The sequence below is a fragment of the Chrysemys picta genome, chromosome 5, assembly GCF_011386835.1.
Source record: "Chrysemys picta bellii isolate R12L10 chromosome 5, ASM1138683v2, whole genome shotgun sequence".
Taxonomy (NCBI): domain Eukaryota; kingdom Metazoa; phylum Chordata; order Testudines; family Emydidae; genus Chrysemys; species Chrysemys picta.
This window is the reverse complement of record NC_088795.1, coordinates 40,188,312-40,215,567: the sequence shown is the minus strand read 5'-3', so window position 1 is coordinate 40,215,567 and position 27,256 is coordinate 40,188,312. Positions and strand designations below refer to the sequence as shown.

The 27,256-nt window shown below is 37.9% G+C and overlaps 1 protein-coding gene across 3 annotated transcripts in view; it reads right to left on the bottom strand.

Moving 5' to 3' along the window:
• METTL14 (methyltransferase 14, N6-adenosine-methyltransferase non-catalytic subunit) overlaps positions 1 to 27,256 on the bottom strand; it is a 35,983-nt gene that overhangs the window by 5,447 nt on the left and 3,280 nt on the right. For 2 of the 3 annotated variants that reach the window (XM_005290309.4, XM_042842374.2), the window contains exons 4-10: positions 18,212 to 18,292; positions 17,439 to 17,526; positions 9,118 to 9,208; positions 7,220 to 7,361; positions 5,101 to 5,193; positions 3,519 to 3,635; positions 2 to 212 (exon numbers count right to left, since the gene is read on the bottom strand). In XM_005290309.4, the coding sequence (XP_005290366.1) occupies positions 2 to 212; positions 3,519 to 3,635; positions 5,101 to 5,193; positions 7,220 to 7,361; positions 9,118 to 9,208; positions 17,439 to 17,526; positions 18,212 to 18,292 (823 nt within the window). Of the gene's footprint in view, position 1; positions 213 to 3,518; positions 3,636 to 5,100; positions 5,194 to 7,219; positions 7,362 to 9,117; positions 9,209 to 17,438; positions 17,527 to 18,211; positions 18,404 to 27,256 lie in introns of all 3 variants that reach the window. The other variant, XM_042842373.2, reaches the window with a different exon arrangement.

Genomic DNA, 27,256 nt, shown 5'->3' with positions numbered 1-27,256 from the left:
CCTGGTCGGATTGTACTATCTCTTCCAAAAAGATGAAGGCGTCTTCTTCCAAGGCAGAAGTGTTCAATGATGTGAAAAATCTCTACAGGTTTTTCTATGTTGCCAATCTCAGGCTCTTCTGTGATAATTAAGTCAATATCAACATTAGCATGGATGAAGTCACCATCTGTACTGCGGCGGACTGTTCCTTTAATACCCATAAGGCAGTGTTCCTAGACAGAACAAAAAAAATTATGCAGGGTGTGTCATCCTGAAAAATTCTAAAGCCCATTACAAACTACATATGTACAATGCAATCATCTCTGGATTTTGAGAACTGACTAGTGCACACCACAATAAAGTGTAAAAAATGTTCTAGCAAAAGCCACATGGCAAACTCTTATCTTTATGATAATTATATAGGACTGACCCAATATGAACTGTTTTTAAGGTCTTATCCAAAAGAATGGAACAAACAGCAAAGGTGCCAAAAACCCTTCTAAAACAATGAGAAAAGAGATCCTAATTTAAAGAGTTTCTGATTGTGGTCCATTTTCTGAAAGTCACACAGTGCTGCAAATCAAATTATTCACGGTCTGAAATAGGAATTTATTATGGATTCTAAAACTGTTTCAGATTACTACTAAAAGGGCAGAATCATGAAGAGGTCTAAGGTGGAAGAGAGTCCTTAATAGATTATTTCCTGAATCCATTACAGTGCAAGCTGGTGCTACAAACAGTACGCAGTCAGATAGCTCAATATTTTTTCTCCTTCATTTTATTATGCACTGGCACAAACATTAAATAAAATCATGATGTTAAGGTAACTTGTGAAAAAAAGTTTCCAAAAGTTTGCTCCTTTATGGCAATGAAAGAATCAATCAATAGAAATAAGAGTAACAGCTGGTCCTTTACAAATTTCTTTTCATAGTATGCCTTTTACAAAGCTGGTCTCCATCCACCAATTCCTTCCTGATAGCCACCAAAGTATACTAAAAAATAAAGCCAGTGTAAAGTGATCAGTGCAGTTTGAATCAAAGAACAGTATAATGCTTGAATTAAATGAAACAAGCACTATGTTTCTTTTCCTTCTATAACATAATAGGAAGTGACCAACAGAGGATCTACTAATGGGGAACCTCCTTACTGGACATGAGAGGAAATGAGGGCTGTGCATATTAATGTCAGAGTTCCGTTTTTGTGAGTACTACATTCCAATGAGCAATTTTCCTCAGATCATAAAACACTGATTTACTAAGCATCACCAGATGGTTCTCAAAAATTGCAGACAGTGTATAATTATTTCCAGATTTTTGGCAGAATGGCTAGAGGTTAGAGAGCGACTGTGAAAAAGTAAAGAAAAAAGTGATCTATCCAACATACTGATCTTACAGACAGCATGCAAGTTTTAGGTTTCATCATTTCTCAGACAAATATTCAAGCAGAATAGGATGGAGCACAGAAAATCCCTAGGCAAATCACCCATCAGGCCAAGACTGATAAACCTGGTGGTTACCAGCATATCAGTGAAAAACAATCTTTCTAACATAGGGAATATGGTTTATAAATGCCTCAGGTTTACATTACATTTAAGTGATACAACCTCCATCAAGAGACTAACTTCTTGTCTTAAGTTTTGACACTTGATACTGTATAGAAATATTATCAGTGAATATCCCCTTCTTCACATTTGACAGAGAATATGAACTTGGCCATCTGACAGATCAGAATAAAAATGGCTCCAATTTCCAACATATTCTTGTTATATAACCAAGTCTGACACCAACTTCATACCAAATTCACATATACACAACATTACACAGGCGAATTCTCAGTTACCAGAATCAACAACCTAATTCCTTTGACAAAACTACATGAACCTTATCTCCAATGTAAATAAAACCATTATTTTTATTCATGAAAAAGTTGTAAAATATCTGGCCTTTAACCACCATACACAATAAATAATATACACCCACACCTACCCATATTTACGTTAGACAAGCATATAAAGGACTGGTCCAAATCCCATTTAAGTCAAAGAAATAGAAGTTGGATCACAGCTAAAATAGTAACAATCATTGAGATTCTGCTTAATGGTCTAAGTATACCAATTTGGCGATCAGGTTAGTGAAATTTTAAATTGTTATAAGCCAGGAATGGAGACACAGCTCCCTATAATCACTAAAACAAATCTGTTCCGATTACTATGTTAAATGAAATATCCTAAAACAGTCCCTAATGACTGTGGCCTATTTATGATTACCACTACAACTCTCACATAATATGTTGTTAAGCTTTCTAACCTACAACCTACTCTTACTACACTACTCATTCAAATATGCATCAAGTAAATATTTAATTTGAACCAAAGTTTGTTGTGCATGCATATGCAGTGAAAAGCCTCTTCCTTTTAGGACACTGGGAGATAGTTGTTATACAGCTGAAGTCCTTAAGGTCATGTTCTTTAAAAAAGTAGAAGAGCATGCCTGTGTATGTTTTTCAAAAACATTTTTACTGTCAAAGTTAGATTAGTAATGTGCCTTTACAGTGCCCATGTCAATTTATAATTGAAAGCTTTAAATGTTAAAATAAACATTTTAAAATAAATAAATACTCAAGTTCTATAATCAAACTAAGTAATTTAATCAAAAGCTGCTCTTCCCAAAAAACCTGTTGCCATTCTGAGTTTGAAGGAAGTTTGTTTCTAAGCAACTGGTGTGTTCCAGAATTAAATAAATCAGTTTCTACACAGGACTAATCTAAATCCCAGCCCAATTTCTATCTGTCATTTGAGCAAGTAATGAGGGAAAACATTTGTGAAGCCAGCATTTGCTCATGCAACATGTATCATTTACATTTCAATAGAGGTTTTTAAAATCTGACAACCAACTCTACCAACAGGTAGGCAGAATGAAAACAATACCAAATTGTATCCAGCTTTCATCATCTCCCTGCAGGCTGATAGAATGGGAAAGCATTTCTATGAATCCTCTTTCCTGTCTATCTGCATTTCAGTGAGACTTGAATGAATAAGAACATTCAGAAGATCATAAAAGAACTTCATAAAGCAACATTAAATGTGAATGATTGTATATTTAATCAAATTGAGTAAAAAATCTAGAATCTGTGAAAAATTAATTACCCATTCTGTGAAAATCAATTTATGCAAGAAAGCAAAAGAAATCTAAAATCCTAGCACCTATTTTTCTGAAACCACAAAGGCCACCAATTGCAATGGAGCATCTGGTGTTTGTTTAGATCCGTGAGTCTCAAACTTTTTTTTTTTTTTACTGGTGACCCCTTTCACACAGAAAGCCTCTTGAGTGCGACCCCCCCCAATAAATTAAACTCACTTTTTAATAAATTTAACACCAATATAAATGCTGGAGGCAAGCAGGGTTTGGGGTGGAGGTTAACAGCTCGCAACTCCCCATGTAATAACCTCATGACTCCCGGAGGGGACCCGACCCCCAGTTTGAGAATCCCTAGTTTAGATCAACTGAGGAGGGAAGAGAAAAATTCAGCCAGAGCTGTACCTTTGTTCTTTGGAAAACAGCTTTAGGGTCCAGAGTCTTGGTCTTTCCAGGATTGTTTTTATTGGTTTTAATCCAACAAATATCTTCACATCGTCTGTAACCCCACTTGCGTAGACACTAAAATATTTCAAACAAGAATGGTCACAAAGATAAAAGATGCTTGCATGATATCAGATACTGGAACAATGTATTTAAGAATTAAGATTGACTTTGTAAGATGTAATAGGTTTGTCTTCTGTGCTTGTTTGAAGGAGGGATCAATCATCAATATATGAAACACTTATCTTCACACTTTTATTTTAGCCATGTTCTGAAATCAAGTTTCCAAGCATAGTTTGCATTCACACTATCTGGCTGTGTCTATATCACCCTTTTCTGGAAGTCTCACATCATCTCATTCTGTTTGGTGCAGCTCCTCTGGAGCACTAGTGTAGCTGGATACTGGCGTTTTTACCTCTGTGACAACGACTTTGCTCAGAGCAGGTCTAAACGACACAGTGGTGAAAATACGTGCAGCTGCTTTAGTCCCATCTACAGCAATGCTCCCATTGTTGCTACCACTGGTACGGCTGCATTGGTAGTTCAACAGTGGGAGACTGCACAAAACCAAATGTGAACAAGGACACAATGTTTACAAGTGCTATAATAGCGCTCTTTAAAAACTGTTCCAAACCTGCTTTCGAGGGAGGAGTTGGTGGAGTCTAATACCCAGTGTCTGCTAGCACAGACTGAGAAAAACCCTCTACTCTGAAACTGTGCTGACTATTTATCACATTTGAAAACTACTCAACTAACATGATTTTGCTTCAATGTGACCAGAAGCAAGTATGCAGCAAAAGTTATTCAGTGAGCCTGTATCAAAAGATACAAAATAAAATGTACTGTATAGAAAGAAATGAATGTCCACATACTGCCCTTCAATTGAATACAGAACATCTCAATGGCCTTAACCTCTCCCCCCGTTCAGTACAATTAACTGAAACAAACATAGCTACTCTGTTCAGCTAAATAAGCTACGCTGTAAGAGAGATGAAAGAGATTTTAAAGCTCACACACACAAAAATTACTGCATAACAATAAAACTGTCATGCTCTAACTTTATACAGCTCACTAAAAACATCATTAAGAGCCTATACTCAACCGGTTTTAAAAAATAAGAAGTCTAACATGTAAGAGTTTATCGTAGTAGTGATATGACGACACTGGTGCCATCCTGAAAACGTTCACTGAAAAGCACACATTCTGCTGGGATTTGTTTGGATTTCTGTACAGACAGTGATATACTCACCTAGAATAAGGCATCCTACTCCCACAGCAGCCACATACAAACTAGAGATAAAACAGTAATGTAGCTCTTTGGAGACCACAGATTTATTCATCCTCAGATATTTACAGCTACCCATAAGGAAAATAAGTATCTAAAGGATTAATGCTGGATTAATTTCCCCTCTATCGCTCACAGTAACAAAAAGCCCTTCATTTAAAACTGAGGAGTCTATGCACAGAAGAGAGACCATCACAGCTTTCTTGAGTAAACGTTTATTTTGTCTCAGCCTAGGTTTAGTTTAAAAGATGTTCTTACCACTCTGCCAAGATCCAGACCCTCCCCTGAGCCACACCACAGAAAGACAAAAGACCTTGAGGCTGCAATCTCTTCAATTTCCAGTTTCATAATCTACAAAAACAGAATGGAACAATGTTAAAGGCTTTCTGAATTAAGATTTTGTTTAATATATGTGGTATGGTCACAGATTATATCAGGAACAACATCTGTATGTTTAACATTGCCACGGCAACCTTAAGAATACATATTTCTGGTGTTTATCTAGACCCTCATTCTCTTCACTGGTGACCCTTCAAATACATTTGCTGGAGAATGGATTTTAAATTATTTTAGTACCCAATCAGTGCCATCCATTTCCACATGTTCTGTTACTCTTCACACTGACCTGGGCCTTATATGGCAATCAGAACATTTTAGAACAGTGGTCCTCAGTTTAAACCCAGAAATACTCTGCTTCACTTATCTAAAACTGGTCACAAGACCTAGCCAATGCATAGTCATTTATATGAGAGGCATTCCTTTCATTTCCAGGTTTAAATAGAAAAAAGTCTCAAGATTGAAACAAAAGTAACATTTAGAGTGAACCAACTTCAGATGTAAAGACTATCAGCTGCATGCAGGTTGAAGGGATTCATCTGTAACTTGCTAATACATCAAACCAAGTCTCATTTACTGCAATGGCAAAAAATAATAATGCAACAGGAACTACTGCAAGATAAAACAGTGAAACTTATAACAAGTTGCTCTCCTTGTACACTTTGTTTTTTCCTCTAGATTATTTGATGTGTTATGTTTCTCAACTGCTTCAACTTTTTTCTTACTGAATCCTAATATGGAAATCTATCATCATGGGTATGGAACGACTGTTTCAAACCCATTCATGACAGATGGATGCAAGTTTGCGTTACCAGTTGCTTGTTATTTTTGCCTTTCACGTGTGCCCACTGAACATCTCCACGTGCAGACTGGTCTGTGGCTCTATGTCTGAACAGAAGCCATAGCTGTGCTCTTAAGTCATGACAAACAACTGAGATGGCCACGGGTGTGTAAAATTAAATGACAAGGCACTGGGGTAACAGAACTAAGCCCCAAGACCCCACCGGTTTTCCTCGGGAGGTTAACATATGGGATAACTGAGGGGAAATGACGTAGTTCAGAACTAATTGAGATTAGAACAAGGTGATTTTCTTCTTCAATACGTTGGTGATGTGATTTTCTTCGTCATTAACTTTGAGTGGAGGGCATTTTAAAAGTGTATTTTATGTCTAATTTTCCTAGTGCTAACATAGGCAGAGTGCATACGTTTAAATAAAATAAATACTACAGTAAACATGACCTGCAAAAGGTAAAAACTGGATTTATATAATTTTTTGCTTCTTTCCAGATATAAAGTCTGGAAAGTTTTATCAAGGAGTTTCCTTCTTTGTTTTTTACATTAGAAACTCTGTTCTTGTCTATCTTGGAAAAGTCTCTGGGGACTTGACATTTAGTAAAAATGGCATAAGAGAAACAACAATTAAGGGGAAGAATTTTTAATCAGACTTTTCAAAATTATGGCGGGCTTTGGTTGCTTTCTGTTAATACCTATTTAACTCCAGTGCACAATGAACACTTGGGAGAAAGGATGTCTGTTAAAGATTCAATTATTGCACCTCTTCAAGTAAGGAGCAAGTGATCCTAATACACATCTGAGACCTCCCTAAGAAGTCCTCTGGCAAAACCAGGAAAGACAAGACTGGCTATTCCTAAGATTTCTAAGGTTAAAAACAAGCAGCAAAAATGAAGGGTTTTTTTGGGTGTGGGGATTGTTTTAAAAACCCTTTCAGGCCTTCTTTATACATCATGATGGGCAAAAAAGGACATAAGCCTAGTTATCAAGAAACACTTTGAGAGTCACCTTTAACAATTTAAGTGTGTACATACATACATATATATACACATATACACACACATATACACACATATATATATATATACATATACATATACACACACACACACCCCACCTTAGTTTTTACAACACCTCACTTTTCTCAAACAAATCCTATGTAAAAATGCTTTACACCCAAATCTACACTTCAATCTATTTTATAAGGCATTTACAAAAACGTTTTGCATAGTAAGAAAGAAAGCTTACATCATCCCAAGTCCAGCACTTTTCATTGGCTGTGATGCCAGTCTCTCTATAGTATTCTTCCAGGGGAGGTTCCAGAAGAATCACATCAAATTTGGATTTTAGTTCTCTAGTGTCAAAGGCCTCCAAGTCTGCTTGTAAATACCTATTTAAAGAGATAATAAACTATGACAAATTGCTTGGAGAAGGTAGAACTACAGTTCCCAAATTCCCACTTGAAGAGCACTTGCTGGGGATCAGTGGAAAGAGGTCTCTCCTCTTGGTTTCCAGGGGCTACAATGCATTAAATACATGTAAAAATACATTAAAGTTACCTTGAACATAAGCAAGTGCTGTAGTGACTACACGGATTTTGTGGAATAATGAACAGGAGAGTAGAAGGTTCCCAAATGTGGTCTACACCATTACACTATAAAAATCCAATACAACGAAACTAATGACACTTTCAAAGAGGAGTCCTTTTAAGACACATCAATAAGGATTGAGGGCTAGCAAGTAGGAAAGAGGGCTGGACAACTGTCCATACATTATCTGGTACAGCATCAAGGTACAAATCATTTACATGGAATGTTTTTGAAAAATATTTCCATTTAGGAAAGAAAAAACAGTTGCTGTTCAGCTATGATTGATTGGGGGGGGGGGGGGGGGAACAGTATATATAAAGTGACAAATGGCAATGCTAAAATATATAGTTTCTATCTGCACTATATGAATTCTATATATATGGAGACCAATTACATTCTACATATTGGGAATGCAGTTTTAAAACACTATTAGAAATTTTGCTTTTAGCAAGCTATTTCTGGGACTCAAATGTCAGATTTAATTCTTGTTCTGATTTAATACTTGTCCCATTTCCTGCTCACGTATAGCCTATCCTCCTCACCAGTTGCTAATTACTGTTCTATCTCTGTGAAAAATTAAATCTACAATATTATGAGAGTCTTGCTAGGTTTGATTTATGGAATAATATCCCTCCTGGCCATATCTACGAAGTTTTGGTTGATCTATTTAGGGAATGCCAGTTGGATTTTACCCATTTTTGTATTAGTGAGACAAAGAGTGATGGCAAGCAAAATGCTACCATAATCTTAGAACACCATGATTATTTTATTCTTTATTAACCAACAACTAACATTAACACGTGTACCATCTTCACTAGGTTTCAAGGTTAACACACACTGAGGTAAAAGACGGTAGTTCATATTACTCGGCTCTTATTTTGGAACCAACTGATTTCAATCAAGCTAATTGGATAAATAAGGAGTACAGAAAATTACTCTTTCTAGATACAGAATAAGCCAGTACAATACTGTATTGGTCCACATTCATGAGGTTCAAGCATATGGGTAGAAAAATAGCATATTTTAAAATACAACTGAAATTCTGCAGGAACTGGGAGAAAACAAAGAAGTTCTAACATGCTATCTCACACAAGATACTTATTGTGAGAACAACATTTTCACAATATTTTGGCCACAGAATATTGAATAAAATGTCAAATTTTCTTTAAAAAGGTTTTCTTGTGGTTTGAAACTACATTGTTCTAGGTCAAGCTTTTTCATACATATTTCTCCTTTTTGGCTGCCAGATGTATGTTTACATCCCAATGAGGCTGAAAGCACAGTCTACAAAAGAAAAAATTTTCAGGCTTCATAAACCATCATGCTCTGATAAGAAAATCTAATTTATATACAGACATCAATTAAACACTAAATTAAATTATCCAAAATAAAATGGTTGCATTCTATTTAGGATTCAGATTTAATTTAGATTCACAAACCAGAAATAGAAAGTGTAAATCTTAAACAGGTGCTGAAAGATAAAAAGATTTGTGGAGCAGACAGCTAACATTAAGAGAGTCTGGAGAGCAGAAACCAGTTTCTAACAAAAACACTTACATTGGGGGAGTGTTAGATTTAGATATTAGTTCGTCCTTTAGTCTGATGAGCTCTCTAAGTTTGGGATATTCTTCAAACCTGTCTGCTAAGCCTGAGGAAAATAAGAAAATTTGTTAATTTTCAATCTGTTCTGTGAGAATGAAACCTGTACAGACAGCCAGCAGACAAACCCAACAAGTATTCTGAAGTAGAGTCAGATATTTTAGTAACGCCCCATATTTACAAAGAACACAACCACCACCCTCTTCAACACAATCAACAACCCGTTCAGGTTACCCCAGTACTTTATAAAAGCCTGCTATCCTCATTCAGTCACCTATCCCCAAACTTACTCAATATTCCAATGCACTGAACTTCTCTACAATAATAAAGTGTAGAAATATTAGAAAAGATTATGAATAACATCTTGTCCAAAAGTCTCCAAATTTTTCTAGAAGCCCATGATTCACTTTTGCTCAAATTAATTTGGGCAAAAGAAATACGTAGGAGAGTTGTTTTATGTTTTTTTCTGTAATTTTAGTTTAAGTTTATTAAGTATACTAAAGCAGGGTGCACACAAACATTTTATGGTAACAAATATATATTACTGTCTCCAGAACAACTGTTTGACCTTTAAAGACTACTTTTAATAGGAAACTGACTGCGGCTGGTCCCTTAGGCAGTCACTTAATCCAGGTTTAATTGTAACACTACCAGACTTGCATACACAAAAGTTTCATAGAAGTTTTCATTTCTTAATTACTTAATTTTAAAAACCTGTATCAGAAAGGCATAATTTTGGCTCTGGTATGTGTAAAACAGATACCCGGTTATGCTCTTAGCATTTAAACACTGGCTGTGAGCACTGCTCCCTATGATCCCCCTCCAACCAAAAAAAAAAAAAAAAAAGTTAAATGGAAATATTTTTGTAAATCCTAGTAGTACCCTAAATATGAGAAAACAAAAAGATCCTGACGTAGTTCCCTCCCCCAAAGGAATATTAGCTCAACTTTAGGAGTGACCTGCAAAGCTTTTCTTTTTTTAATTTGTCCACTTTGTCAGCTTATGAGATTTGGAAACCATAAAGATTTATTTTATTACTTTATTTTTTTAATCAAAATTCTTGTCCTGATTATTTTAATTAAGAATAGTGGCTCTGGCCCCTGCCTCCAATTTCATGGAAAAATTGGTGTCAGAGGTTCTTAAGCTCCACCACAGCTGACATTACAGCTATTTGTATCCAATGAAATGCAAATAGTATCTTTATTTCCTCTCACACACATACTTTATTTACACATTGCATTAAAACAGTTATGTTTTTAGTTACAGCTGATATTTTGTTGCCTTCCAGTACAATGCGTGTGGGAGGTGGAAAAGCCAAAAACTCACACAGTAGGAACTCAAACCAGCGGAGGGCAAAGGGGTATTTCCAAAAGATGATTTTCAAGGATGAATAAGAGGACTATTTAAAAAATTAAAAGTGATGGATACTAAAATAAAAATAAAAAAGCAGGTTCTATCACATCAGGAGATAAAGTTGATCTTGCAATAGAAGGAATCAATGGAAATGAACCGGTGCTGCTGAGGCACCCTGTAACTTTCAACAGAGATATATCAAGAAGTTACTGTCAGGGTTGCATCTAAAAATACAGTGTGGGTCTACATATATGTTTAATATTCAGTTAGTAACTATGATCAGCTAACAGTGCATCATACCTATCAGCTGCCTCGTATGGCACACAACTGTCTTCTTGTAACTGGCTTAACATATTTGTTTCAGAAACAACAGGACACCACAATCATGTCCGTGTAATCAGTTTAGCCAGTCCTCCTTCCTCCCAGCTCCGCAGGCAGAGTGTATTGCCTCTCATGCTGTTGCGTGCATATCCTCTGGGCACTCAATTCCCAGCTAGCACTATGAATACCTGCCTAGAGTTGATTAGAAGGATTGTCCAATGGTTAGGGCAGTAGCCAAGGAACTGAGAGAACCAGGTTCAAAATATAATCCTTTTTCAAAATAAATCTGTTTAAAGTGAAATCTGAATTTAATACAAATCAAATTATAGTCTCTTAAAACATTAAAATAAAAAACAAATATGATGAATCCATGAGCCTCTATCAAAAGCTTTGAGTCAAAGGCCACTTTTATATATAAAGAACCACAGGGAAAACATCTAACCTTTGTCAAGCTTTATAACTATGACCCAATAGGTCATGTATTGTATTAAGTAAGGGCTTTATCCTGTGGGGGAAACAGGGGCTATACTACTGACTGCAAGAGACTGGCAAAGTTATCACAGGCATTCAGACCCAGCCACTGACTCCTGGAGACACTATCATGTATCCACTGAACCCATCTGTGTTGTCTCATTGTCCTATTTTATAGCTTCTCCCGACCCGAGCTCTGACTGGTTCAGTTCTTAAATTATGAATATTTATGACTCCACCCATCATAGAAACTTACTCTCCGGTTCATGAAAAAACATTGATCTGCCCATTAACTACCAGATCTTGCTTCTGGATGGTTCTGGGCACTTCCAGTAAATAGCCTTGTTCTGTCTCCTTGCATGTGTACACAGACAAAGATACAAATAAATAGAATTCCATTAATTTCTCAACTAACTCCTTCACTGTTGCTAAACAAATAAAATACTGCAATGCAAAAGGCATGATGGTTACAGGAGCTGAAGTTCTGGGTTGTTGTTGGTTCTTTTATTTCTCTGGGGATGGGGGGAGAAGAGGGGAGGGTAGTTAAGTACCACGGGAGAAGGAGAAGAGTGTGCAACCAGAAAAGAGCAACACAGGGGTCAAAGCAGAACACTATGGGGAAAAAAGGGACAATATTCCTTCGGAGAGTGTAGTCTCATGTTGATTTCAGCACCTGGAAACTGTAGGAAAAAGAACTGCCATGGCTGCAGGTCATATTTGAGAATATTTTCAAGAAATTCCCTGTACCTCTGGGTAAAAAAAGGAACACGTGCCAAATGCAAACAGTGGAACAAAGAGATGCAATGCCTGATTGTCAGAATAAAATGTTATGAAAAATCGTCCTCAGAAGGCAATGCCTTTGAAGATGATGATGTGGACATGTCTGAACAATCTGGATCAACTGGTTAGTAAATTTATTTTTGCACCATTCTTATGGAGAGCCTACCATGTCTCACAATATGAGTAAATAATTTAGACTGTCATAAATTGATGTTTAGAGTAGAATTCTTATTTATGAATTTCAAAATGTTCAACATATAACTGGCATGCTAGTTTATTGTGGAAGTATTTATCAATTAATGTTACTGTTGGACTTCTCAAACAATTTTTTTTATTGGTCAGTATAATCAAACATCCTAGATGAAGATTTCCTGTTTTAAATTAAAATTTTATAAGGCACTTATGAATTTTAAAATTAAAAAAAATATGTTTTTTTAAAGCTGTTTGGTACATTCCTAGAGATAAGGGTTTAAGTAGATTTATATAATCCTTATAATTTGTTAATTATTTTCCCTATAAAACTATTTAAACAAATCAGATCATTTAAACGCTAATACAAACAGCTGCAGTAGGAAGGATCTTCCATTTACAATTTCTTTTAAAGCAATGCACTGAGTAAAACTCTGAGTGAGGGACTTTATTTTACCATTTTGTTTCAGGGTCCAGCTTAGACATAGGGCTTATGAATGTCCATCATCTCCAATACCATTAACTGCAGAGCCATCCGGCTGGTACCACCAGCAAGGCTGCAACTGAACATACGTCAGGCAGTACCATACCTTTATCAAAAAAGACTTTCTTCATCATCCAGTAAAATCATGGATGAGTTCATAATCAGGACTGGCAGATTCCAGCAAGTCTCCATAGATGAAAAGATTGCTTGGTTAATTTATGCATCGAATTTTCCCTTTCATCTTGTTCAGAACAAACATTTAATTGACATGGTTCAATCATTACAATCAGGCTACACTCTATTCCACAAAGTAGATATTGCTGTAAGGTTTCTGCATACGGTGTATGAGAAGGAAACTGAACAGTGTTGAGGAAAAACATTGACAGGAAATTCATTAATCTGAGTCTTGATGGGTGAACCAACGTACAAAATGATCCAGTAGTATGTGTGTGTGAGACAACAGATGATGGGGTTGTCTATCTTACAAAAACAACTAATACATCAGGAAATACCCATACAGCGGAATACATAAAAGAAGTAGCAGTAAAAGCTACAACACACTATGAACAAAAATGCAAGTGTCAAGTACATAGCTTTATCACAATGCTGCAAATGTAGCAAGTCAAGAAGAAATCGAGAAGATAATGAAGGGAACCTGAAACTTATACCATATGGGCTTGGTGCTCATTTGGTGCATCTTTTAGCCAAAGACTTAAGTACAATTCTAGGAATAAAGGAAAGTGTTGCTGAAATTGCAAATTCTTCCCTAACAACCACTTTGCTTCAATTTCACATATGAGAGCAGGAGGATCCAAACTAACTGTTCCCCAAGATGTACAATGATATTCAGTGGTTGACTGGTTTGAGCTATTTATTAAGAACAGGCCTATTCTGATGACAATTTGTGAAGAAAGTCGTGACAAAACAGATGGAACTATCACAGTCAAAATAGTCAACATCAGACTAAAGAGAAATGTGGAAGATATGCTGAAAATACTGAAAGCTTGTACAAACTGCAGAAAGATTGCTTCTGTATTGCTGATGCTGTTGAAATTTAGAAAGAACTTCCAGAGTCAATGAAGAAAGACACCCAAAAAACAACCTGCAGGCAGTAAAAAAAGGGGATGGATCAAGCACTCACTCCACCTCATTTTCTTGCCAATATTCTCAACCCAAAGTATGAGGATAGATGCCTAGCTGCTGAAGATGCAGCTGCTACGACATGGGCATTACCATCAACCATGCCAACCATAATACATTTCAGGGCTAGAGGTGAACCATTCAAGCAGTACAATTTTCTGATGGTGTTTTAAAGAAAGTCACAGTACTGAACTGGTGGATGTCCCTAGCTAAGCACCCGGAAACAGAGTTTGTTGAAGTAAGTGCTAAACCAGCTTTTGACTGCAGTGACCTCTTCTGCAGGCACAGAAATAATATTTTCTTCATTCAAAGTTGAGAAATCAACTGGGAATTGAAAAGCAGGAAAACTTGTCTATCTCTTCCAGTCTATGAATAAAAACAAAGAGGGAGTGGTGGAGATCTACTAGATTTAAAAGTTTGAAGGACAGCCTAAGTAATTTAAGGGGCGGTTGACTCATTTTCAAGAGACTTAAGCAAGGTGGATCTTTCACTTAGGCATATTTGAAAAATTTTCCAGGTTGATCTAAATAATCAGTTTAATTCACAGACTACAGTTAATCCCTCTGTGCCTTTATTAAATCATTTAGTTGTAAATATGAAACATGTTTTAATAAGAGAAGTGTATATATCCAAAATATTAAAGGTTGTTTTGTTAATATAAAATAAATTTTATATGCTGCTTTGTGTGTTTAATTAAATTCCAGTTACCATTCTAATGAAGCTTGACACAAATCATGAGCAAAAAGTTAATTACCAATGACCAATATATCATTCATGATTTTCTAACACACTAAAAATGTACCAGTAATAAGAATCTGAAAATATTAAGCTATATAATTGCTTAAATAAATGTTCATGGTCATAGTGTACCCTCCTAGGTAGCAAAAAGATTGATCAAATCTTGAGTAAAGGCTCTATTTAGCTGTAAATCAAAATGTTTTAATGGTTATAGCAACCAATGAGATTGGATTTTCTTTAGAAAATAACCAAAGTGCAAGTGGAAAAGTTGATTAAAATCAATGAAGTAAAGCAAGACTTTTCATTTGGTGATTTAAATCACTTTGATTTGAAATCAATCCACCCTGTACTAAAGATTGTGAGGCAGTCAGATATTCCAACTGTGATGTGGTCCCAAGTATCAAAGAGATTTCCCAGAGTATACGGATATAAACAGAGCTAAACTACAAAGTAGGTGCAAAAGCATAAATATTGTTCTGATGCCTAAAGAGCTGCCGCCTCGGGACAAACTGGGATGGTGCCCAGGACCCTAAGTAGTTACCAATTTGTTATTTAAAAGTTCTACATTTATTAAATTAAATATTGATATTAAAAGTTTTAAAAGCCGCAAAGTGGCAGTTTGGTGCCTATAACAAGAGAGAAAAAGGAGGTTACCAGTCTTATGTTTGCAAAGTATGAGGATCTGGAGAAATAGTTGTCCATAGACTCCTTTCACCTGATCCTCAAACAGGTTTCTTTGCTACAGAAGAACCCGACTGCATATGACAATGGTTCTCAACTAGCGTTATGCAGAGGTGTTCCAGGGGGTACATCAGCTTATCTAGATATTTGCCTAGTTTTACAAGAGGCTACATAAAAAGCACTAGCCAAGTCAGTCCAAACTCAAATTTCATACAATGACTTGTTTATACTGCTTGATATGCTATACACTGAAATATAAGTACAATTATATTCCAATCAATGTATTTTATAATTATATGGTAAAAATGAGAAAGTAAGCAATCTTTCAGTAATAGTGTGCTGTGACACTTTTGGATTTTTATGTCTGATTTTGTAAGCCAGTAGTTTTGAAGTGAGGTGAAACTTGGGGGGGACGCAAGACAAAGACTCCTGAAAGGGGTTCAATAATCTGGAAAGGTTGAGAGCCACTGGCATATGACACCTCACCAGAATAACAATGTCAATTCCATTTATTCTGTATTCCTTTTATGGCTATACAATAAGTCAGAGCAAATATCAAAGAGGCATGCTATCATTCAGTTATCTTCAGACATACAGATTATTCATTATTCTCTCTAATTGGTAAAACCGTGAAATAAGTCTTTCAAGCATATGAACATTTCATGCTGAATATAGATATACCTGACTCAGAATATGCAGATTTTCTTAGAGCACTAATCAGAGCTGTCAAGATGAATATACTGTTTATCCTGGAAAGCAGTTAATTATCTAAAACCTTTTATTTCAATACCTTATGCCAAAAGATTTTTTGAAGTGTTCAGAAGACTATGATAGTAGATTTATACTGAGGTGGCACCCAGATGTCATGATTAAGATGTGCTAAGAGCTGTACAAACACACGATCCCTTCACTGAAAATCTTACAGTCTTATAATTGGTTCAAGGTGAGATAATACATTTCAGAGATTTTTTTTTTTTTAAACTAAGTTGCCATGAGACATCCATGTTGGAGAACAGGACCAAAGGATGTTATTTTAATTTTACAAACTCAAAACACAGAGCCAGTTAGCACTTACATAGCACTTTTCAAACAGTAGAGTAAATTCAGCATTGGCCTGAACATGTGAAACTACACTGACTTAAATAGTTATGCTCTTCTAAACTAGAAATGAATTTGGCCTACTAATGAATTCTCAGAATGTACTTACTTTTCAAAGTATTATTCCCATTTTATATGGAATGCACAGATGTCAAAGGAGTTCTCTGGGGCAGCACAGTGAAACCAATCACTAAACCAAGATTAAAAAACTGTCCGTGGGACCTAGGGACAGTTGATCAGTCCACTAGACCAGGGATTCTCAACCCTTTTTTTTGTAAGATCTCTCCCCCACCCCCCCGCACCTCCCCCCAGCATGCTATAAAACTCCAGGGCCCAGTTTGGGGGGCAGAGAGGCCCTCAGGCATAGGTGTAGTTTGACTTCCATTGGGGTTCGGGGGAGCAAGGGCAAGCGGGGCTCAGGCCAGCTCCGCACAGTGGAGTCCACTGAGGCAACACCACCTTCACCCCGACTCTCCTCAGCAGGCCACCCAGCCTGTCCGGGTTGGGGGGCAACCAAAAATTATACCTCAAAGGGGGGGACTCAGCCCCATGGGGGGGGGGCACCTAGGCTTTAGGATTCAGTCCCGTGGCTCCTGGCTTCAGCCCCGCATGGGCTCCAGGATGTGGAGCTCCAGGTTTCAGCCCTGGGGCCCCGCAGCCCCCCTGAAACGACTCTCAGACCCCTGGTTAAAAGCCACTGCACTACACCACACTAGAACATGAAATTCACCAGTTAAAAAGCTTTTAAAACTAAATGGTTTAAAATAAAGTTGGCAATAGCATCTTCCTACCTCTATATAACTGATATGACAGAAACAGTCCTGGGTAATTTTATAAATGGAAGAACAGAAAGACTCTCTTCCATTCCCTTTCTTATTTTCAATACCAAAAAAGAGAGCATGCCCAAATACAAGCAATTACATTTTGGGGGGGGAGGAAAGGGGTCGGGAGGAAGAGGTGAAGCTATATTACAGCAAACAGCAAGAAACTTTCTTAGTTGATTGTTTGGGCTATTCTGACATACCCACATCTCTGATAAAGTTCTGCGGCCTGTGTCCTGTATCCACAAAGTGTTGACAATAATCATTGTGAGGATTTAAGCTCTGGGTTCCCTATAGAAAAAAGGAACAAAAAGGGAGAGAGATAATTCAGGCCATGCACATTTCCAACTGATTTTACATACCACACGGCGAAAAGTTTCTAGCTTACAAAATACTGTTCTGCCTCTTCCTCAACATATCATTCTATACCAGTGGTTCTCAAACTTTTGTACTGGTGACCCCTTTCACATAGCAAGCCTCTGAGTGCGACCCCCCTTATAAATTAAAAACACGTTTCTATATATTTAACACCACCATTATAAATGCTAGATGCAAAGTGGGGTTTGGAGTGGAGGCTGATAGCTCACGACTCCCCATGTAAGAACCTCGCAACCCCCAGTTTGAGAACCCCTGTTCTACACTGTAAAGATTCCACAATACACAAGTTATGTATTACTATAAGTTTTAGCCACTGGCACACGTTCACTGTACTATGGCTTGCTGCAAGCCTGAAACAGGAGAAAAATAGAACAGGCTGATAACCTGCACTCTTGAGTCAGATATTGGCCAAGTGATTCATGAATAATTTAAAGGCCAAGTGTTAATTTCATGTCATCCATAAAGACCCTTCATTAACCTCGTAATCAGAGGCATAAGTTCATCCCATAAAATATTTCAAACCTCTTCAGTTGTCGAGACAGCTTAATGCAACCACATGATGGGAGAGCAATGATTGCAAGGTGCAAAGGTAGCTTACCTTCAGAAAGGTACTGGAATCTTTGTAAATCTCTTCTTCATAGGGCAGGTTCTCTTCATCTTGATGCAGCTCTACTTCATCCTTTGGAATAAAGCAGATTTTATATGCATGTAGGCACATGCTGTTTCTCTCTTCATTATGACTCCGCTTCTTAATGAAGGAAGAAGTGGGCTGTCTATGAATATAAGCCTCCTGCAACAGTAGATCATGAATGTTTCCAATGCCAGTTTCGGAAAAGAAATTTAACTGACATGTTGCCAAAAAGGGCACTCTTTCTCTCATTACTAAGTAGCTTGGGTTACCAACAAGACCTTGAAAATAAGTAACAAGATAAGCAGCATTTATAAAGCACCATAAATATGTGTGGTGCTTTACACAGCACAAAATCATACATGCACTGTCCTGAAGAGTTTACACTCCCTTTTTATCTATACACACTAAAGTAATTTTTTGTGCAGGGGAAACTGGAAAGCTTCAGTAATTCAGACTCCCTCTTGTGAGTTACTGCCCATGCATTAACAAGTCACCACAGTCCATCATACAAGCCAACACATATCTTTAAAAAATGCCTAACCAACAAACAACTCAAAGCTTTTACAAAAAGGGTGACTGGCTAACTGTGGATCAAGAGAGAATGCCACCTTTAAAGAACTGCAAGAAATTTCCTTTCCCTGTAAAGGTAATCATCACGTATGCATGATCCCACCCAAGACTACAAAACTAGAAGGATGCCAATCCAGTACATTCACAATCTAAAGTACAACAGTGTCCAGAGCAGAAGTCGGTTCTGCTCAGTGTATCACTCTCAGCATATTACTTGTGAACACAAGCTCCTGTCACCTGCCCTGTTTAAACCAAATGGGTTTATCGTGCATCTTCAGAGTAACTACACTGGGAGAAAATACAGGACAGTCAACCCTCTCTTTAGTTTCATATAATAATTGAAAACATACAATAAGGGAAAATGGTTAATTTTTTGGTCTTAAAAACAAAAATGGGCCTATTACAGAAATTCACTGGGACAGTTGTTAAATCTTTGAACCTGGGTATCCCTCACCAATTTCCCCCCAGAAGTTATGCCCCTCTTCCCCTGCCCCCAATCTCTTGATTTTCTGTAGTTATTTAAGCCCCATGTCAATGGTGGTCTGCTCACCTAAAGTTGATTGTGGGGTCTAGGCCTTAGACTGCAAGCTCCCCTTGGGAGCAAGGAATGTTTAATTTTTTTGTTCATATGGTTTGCCGAGGCAATGGGACCCCCAAACTGATTGGCTTCTATAACAATACAAATAGTAAAATAGGCTACAGCAGCTAGTAGCAAGTAGAAGTAGCATCGTGTGATCTATCAGCAGTTCACAGAACACAATTTGAGAAATGCCAATATAAAAATACCTCTCTATTCCTTAAGCCTAGCAGTTAATTTTTTTAAAATGGCACAGAGGAGAAAAAATATCATTGCTACAGACAGGATTTCTGAAACGACAACTCCTGAAACACAAAAAAAACCTGACTTTGTATTCAAAAAGTAGAAGTTGCTCTTTATTTACTTTTACTTCAGTAATGTTAATATGGCAACTAGACATTAGTGAATTATCTACATTACTAGCTAAGGCTCTTCTATCTTAAGCAACGTGATTTCAGTATCAGAAATTCCCAAGTGTCTGTGTGGGGCAATGATTTAGTGCACTACTTCTCATTTCTGAAAAGCTAGGCTCAACCTTGTTTTAGATAACACAATAAGCTTTTTAGTCTCTATTATTCACTTGGCAGATTTTTGTCTGTATAACAAAACCACAACATAATTAGGCATTATTAGCCATCTATGATCACTATAGCTCCCGGAGTATTGCAGGTCCAGACTGCAGTGAGAGATAATCAGGAAAACTTGAATCAGTACTATGGCAAATCAATCTATAACAGGTTTATTAGAGTCATCCCCAAGGGGAATATTCAGTCTAGTGCACGGACATTTTTTTAAAAGGAGTACTTTAACTTTTACATTTAATAGGGATTCAGGCTTAGACCAATGAGCTTGTAAGACTAGACTAAATTAGTAAATTTAACGTGCTCAAGCTAACAATGAAAAATATTAAGCAAAAACAAAGGCCAAAGTTTTATTCGATAAATATCTCCCTGCCCATTAGAAAAATTGCAGCATCTATACAAGACAGTACATTGCTCCATTATAGTGGTTCTATTGGTAATTTCAAGATTCTCATGTTAATAATTAAACATTATACAGGTCCCAAGGATTAGGCTTTATTCGAGTACTTAGCTATTTTCTAAATGCAGCAATACTGTTACAGATTGGTCACCCATTTTAAAAGCAACAGGCTGATTAAGGGTATGTTTTTATGTATTTTTTCAGATGGTACTGATAATAATCTCAGTGTATGAATTTTATGTGATTTGGTCACGTATATATTTTAGAGAGAAATCAATTCAGTTTAACAGAACATACAATAAATAATTGATAATGTCTATATAGATTTGTCAGTTTGTTTTATTCCAATGATACATTCACTGAACGGAGCAAAGAAAGCAAAAATAAAATAAAGTAAACTAAGGTGAGCCCTTGGCATATTTAAAGTATTTTCTTCAGGACATATAGTTAGCTTACTGTACATACATAGATGAACATTAAGCAATTGTTTGAGTGCCTCTCCCAATTCCAATATTATTTATTATTTTTGTGCACCCAAAAGTACACTAAGCATCTCACAAATCAAACAACATATATTTATTTGACATAATGCAGTGAGGGTCATCGAAAAATAAGGAAAAGGGAGAAGGACAATGGTGACAAGAATAAGATCACAGCTAATCAGTAAGATGCACATATCTTGATAGTCATTTTTTGGCTTAACCTTCTCTATCTATCATTTATCTGATGTGTCAGACGTGAATTTTTAGGAAGCACTTAAATGAAATAAAGGAAGTAGGCTGCCACATACGTTTGGGGTAGGTGTCCCAAGAATAAGGGGGAGCATGGAAGACAACTTTTAACCACCATTTCCTTTGTAAAAATATAATCATCCCTGACTTCTCCTAATGTCTTGTTATCACCTTAAACAAGTGGCCCCAGTTCGCCGTTCCCAGCCAATGGGAGCAGCGGGAAGCGGCGTGGGCCGGTCCCCGCGAGGGGCTTACCCTGAACAAGCCGCGAACCAAGTTTGGGAACCACTGCCTTAAACAAAACATAGGCAAAAGACACTCCTGATCTCTCCTCCCAACAAACTCTCTCTTTTGCAATTGCTGAACACACAAACATTCATCCTTCCTCTCATTCAGCCCATACGGTATGGCTCATCTTCAACTCTCTTACCTCACCCCAAACTAATCCTGACACTTTTAAAATCCAATCTATTTTGCTTGTACTACAAAATATTTGTTCTTGGCCAGCAACTCATTTCCCATTTTGGTAACTGCAACCTCTTTCTCTTTGGCCTCTCAACACATAGATCACACAATTTCATTTCATACAACTTACTAGTAACATGTTCCTGGCCAATTCCTCTGACTACATCACACCTTTCTTTGAATCTGTCTACTGGTTTGCTCACCCTTTACCACCATACTCACAGGATGGATAAAAATCAATTATTTAAAAAAAAATCAAATATTTTTTATTTAAATCAGATTTTTTTGATAAAATGCTTTTTGAGGAAAAAGCATATCTAAAGATAGTTTTAATTAAGATACATTATAGCTCAAAGATACCTCATCATGGAATAGGGATTATAAATTTTAATTCTATAGTATGAGACAATATAGTCATGTAATGTTTAAGAAAAGAAGAGAGGAGACTAAGGGGGGATATGACAGAGGTTTATAAACTCATGAGTTGTGTGGAGAAAGTGAGAAAGTGAATAAGGAAAAGACATTTACTTGTTCCCATAATATAAGAACTAGGGACCACCAAATTAAATTAATGGGCAGCAGGTTTAAAACAAATAAAAGGAAGTTCTTCTTCACACAGCGCACAGTCAACCTGTGGAACTCCTTGCCTGAGGAGGTTGTGAAGGCTAGGACTATAAAAGGGTTTAAAAAAGAACTAGATAAATTCATGGAGATTAAGTCCATTCATGGCTATTAGCCAGGATAGGTAAGGAATGGTGTCCCTAGCCTGTTTGTCAGAGGGTAGAGATGGATGGCAGGAGAGAGATCAGTTGATAATTACCTGTTAGTTTCACTCCCTCTGGGACACCTGGCATTGGTCACTGTCAGTAGACAGGATACTGCGCTGGATGTACCTTTGGTCTGACCCAGTATGGCCATTCTTATGTTCTTATGTAAAAGTTTTGTAAACGAGTTCCAATAGTTCATGAATTAGGGACCCAATCTTATGGGGTTCCACAGGCTTCTCTATAGATTATTTAGGTTAATCTTTCTATCTACCCAATGGGACTCAGTGCTCAGTCTAGAAGATACCATCAGAGATGCTTAGTTTTGCAGTTCTCAAACTGTGGATTTGTGTCTCCAGAGGTAACGTGCTTGTTAACAGAAAAAATGTTTTTAAATAAATAAATATATTGAGGTGAGAAATAACAGACCTCAACTCTACTGTCCCTCTGCATTTCTGTGTACACAGAGTCAATCCCTTACCTCTCTCTAAAAGCATAAAGTTTCAGACAGTTGGGGGCGGAATAGATCTGGACAAGAAGAAGTCTAGAGATAAATGTGAGAAGCGAGGGACACATGCTTGTTTTGTTAAAATAATATACGTTTGCTGCTGAAGAAAAAAATCCAGAATTATTTAACTAAAACAACAACGTTAAGTAAACAATTTAAATGTCTGTCTGGTGATGTTCTCCTCCTAATACAGCATGGCAAGAAAATCCTCCAAATATTAATGATTAACCTGTTGAATTGGAGATAGTTCACCTCCCAATGACTTCAGAAATATCTGCTTCAATTACCTTTGGTAAATGAAATAACCAAACAATCATTCATTTTCTGATATAGCTGTAAAACTAATCTGAAAAGTTTTCAAAATAAATCACTTTAAAAATGTATAGTATGTACCTTCTAAAAATGAAACTTACATCTATCTCTGAGTTATGAAGAATATGTATTATTAAGGTTATAACAACCAACAACAATGCATTTTTATATAGAAAACCATGATTAAATCGAGTCTTCCAACTAGCAATTTAAAACAAATCCACCCTGCATATTTGTCTGTGCTGTCAAGGCCCTCTGTAACTCTGCCCTTCCACCTCTATTCAAACTTGTCTCTTCCAACACCACCCATATTCTCACTGTAATCGTGCCCATATTCTAACGACTTCCATGAGAAAAATAATTAAGTTTCAGATGTTACCATATACCGAGACTAGAACCATGTACAACTGCATCGAAGGGGTTCTCATCATCACCTAAGCTTCCTTGCTAGCTCAAAGACCCATGGAAGACACCTAATCATTAAATATATATGTTAAACACCCCTACATGAGGCATATCAATAGCATTGATACCAGTCAGCTCTGTGTTCTTGGGGAACCAGGGTGCAGTATCCAGCCTCATGAAGGCCCCCACCCCCACACCACCCTCCAGCCTCTGCTTGAACCAAAACCGATCAGAAGACTTACAGAAAGCAATGAAAAGGCGGTGGAAGACATAAACCCCTCCTGACAAGGGTGACAGGATTAAGGCAACTCCCCTAGCCTCATCCGCATCAAAAATGGGACAGGGAGGCATCTCCATTAGCATACAGAATGGAGAACAGATTTCAAGGCAAGAACCACACTGAATTCTGGGACCAGAAAAGCAGGGAAGCACTGTATCATTGGGGATCTCTGCTCCAGATGTTAATGAATTTATGCCTGCACACACCCAGCTCAGCAGTTATCAGACCAATTTTAGAAATGAATCCTTGATGGATATCCAAAATACTGTAGCTGCTTAATTGCATTGTGAGCTCCCTTGACGGAACACCACCCAAAGCCAGGAATGATCAGTTCCTATTATCTAGCCTAAAGAAAACCCTTGAGTTATCAGTTTACCCATAAACAAATCCAGTGTTCTCCCTTGAACCATTGTTGTTTCCCTACAAAAAACCCTACCCACGCTCAAGTAAGTGTTCTGATGCCTAGATCCAAACTCTGCATCAGTTCCACTGGGACTTCAGCTTCTCCTGACTGATTGAGCTCTGCCTGTCTCCAGCACTCAGGACCCTGAGCTACCACCATCACCTGGGAATCCCAACCAGTTCAAGCTTCATAGAGTGGTGAGACCCCAGCTCTCTCTCTGTTTTCTTTTCTACCTCAGGTATATAATAATGTAACTGTTACATTTGTTTAGGCTCTCCATGTGTGGTTATTATTACACCTCTATCTCGATATAACGCTGTCCTTGGGAGCCAAAAAATCTTACCGCGTTATTGGTGAAACCGGGTTATATTGAATTTGCTTTGATCCACCGGAGTGCACTGCTCCCCCCCGCCCCCTCTACCGCGTTATATCTGAATTTGTGTTATATCAGGCCGCGTTATATCGAGGTAGAGGTGAATTATTCAATAAATAACTTTTATGGTTAAGCTGGTTGCTTCTCTCCCTCTCTCTCTGAACTTTACTCTTTTGTGTTTTTGGCTTCCTCATTTACTCTGCAGCAACGTTCCTCTTACCTAAGCTAAAGATCCCTACAGCGCCCAAACATACTGTGGGGTTTGCTCATCAAGTAGGTTACTACCAGAACAATTGTAACATGAAAGTGGGGATAGGGACGTGCTGAACCTATGACATATGAGGGTGGCAGCTTGCAAGTGCTGCTTGACCCAGACTACTGAGTCCAGGGGCATATAAGGGTGGCAACCTGGAAGTGCTGTTTAACCCAGCCGGCTCAGGCTTACTCTATTCTGGTACAGTACCTATAGCATATAAGGGTGGCAGCTTGGAAATCGTACTTGACCCAGCCCACTGAGTCATGGGGCATATAAGGGGTCAGCTTGACAGTACTGATGGACTCAGTGTGTGCGTGCATCTGATTCTGGGGCTGGAGGAATCCAGCCCTGGGAAACCTAGGTCCTGCAGGATAGGTCCATAGGGAGGGGACTTGCAAAGGGAGCAGTAGGGCTCCATATGAAAACACAAGTGACACAAGCAGTACATGGATAGATATAGACACACACACACCCGGGGAAGAGTAACCCTAATAAATGAGCATACCACCAAGTAACGGGCAAATCTGGTAACAGCATGAAATATAACACTGCTCTACAGCCAAAATGTTTCTGAAATAAATGTAGTCAAGCTTTACTAATTCTGAGTCACTGAGAACAAAAATGATGCTTAAAATTGTTGATTTGCTCTAGTTTTCAAGATATGCTACTGGGTCAGTATATACGACCCTTGACTTGGGAATGGCGGAGGATAAGTGAGTTATAAAGGGAAGGGATCTCAATTTAAACCAGAAATGACTAAAATACATATTTGACTGGATCTATGAATAAATCTATGACTGGGTTTGGACAGTACTTGCTTTTTAGGCAAAACAATGAATGATGCAATCTGAAGCTGGTATTGCATCATACATGATATGAATTGCATCATGTTATTCCTAGAAGTCATGGATGATGCAATCATAACGAAGCTTACATCGCTCTGCTGAACAAATTGCCCTATATCAGCTCTAGAAATCATACAGTGTCGTGCTCTCTTATTTGTCAATGTTTGATTTTGCAAAAGGACACATTTCTGTTTAGCCAAAGTGAGCAGAGATGCCTCGTACTTGTGTGAACAGTGCAGATAACTTCTGCTATGTTTGTGGTGAAGTGACTTTTGCATCACAAAAACGCTGTATAACCTCTATGGTTAAGAAAGCCTATCACCTTTATTTTGGCTGCAAAATTGGAGATCAGGACAAGAGGTGGGCCCCACACATATGCTGCAACACTTGTGCAACAAATCTTCGCCAGTGGTTGAACAGGAAAAGGAAATCTATGCCTTTTGCGGTGCCAATGATTTGAAGAGAGCCAACAGATCGTACCAGCAGTTGTTACTTCTGCATGGTGCCTCCAGTTGGGAAAGGTGTGTCAAAGAAGAAAAAGTGGACTGTGCATTATCCAAACATTCCATCAGCTATACGCCCAGTACTCCACGGAGGAGGACTGCCGGTTCCTGATGCACCAGACTCATTCTCACTTGAGTCAGACGAGGAAGAGGATGAAACTTCTGGTCCTGAACCATCACAGGACCCACATTTTCTCCCATCCTCCTCCTCTGAACCACACCTCATAACACAAGGTGAACTGAATGACCTTGTCAGGGATTTGAAACTACCCAAGAGTAAGGCAGAGCTGTTGGGTTCCAGACTACAGCAGTGGAATCTACTGGCAGGTGGTGTTAGGGTTTCCATGTTCCGTAACCGTCAAAAGGATCTTGTCCCATTCTTCTTCATGGAAGGTGATCTTGTAGCCTGCAACAACATCGGTGGTGTGATGGCAGCCCTCAACATCGTTCACGATCCAGATGAGTGGAGACTGTTCATTGATTCATCGAAGACGAGTCTTAAAGCTGTTTTACTGCATAATGGCAATGTTTTGCCATCAATTACAGTCCATATGAAGGAAATCTATGACATGAAACAACTTTTGAGGTGCATAAACTATGACCAACATCAGTGGCAGCTTTGTGGCGATTTGAAGGTTGTTGCTCTCTTGCTTGGTCTGCAGACTGGATACACAAAGTACTGCTGTTTTCTCTGCGAATGGGATAGTCGTTCAAGAGATTTCCACTACATCAAGAAAGATTGGCCACTCCGACAGTCATAGGAGCCTGGGAGGAAAAGTGTTCAGCATCCACCACTTGTTGAATCAAGGAAGATTTTGTTACCACCCTTACACATCAAGCTGGGTCTGATGAAGAACTTTGTCAAGGCCATTGACAAAACACAAGCAGCTTTCAAGTACCTCCGTGGAAAATTTCCAAGGTTAAGTGAAGCTAAGATAAAGGAAGGTGTCTTTGTTGGTCCTCAGATTCGTGAACTTCTTCGAGATGATGCATTTGACCATGCACTGCGTGGCAAGGAAAAGACGGCATGGAAAGCCTT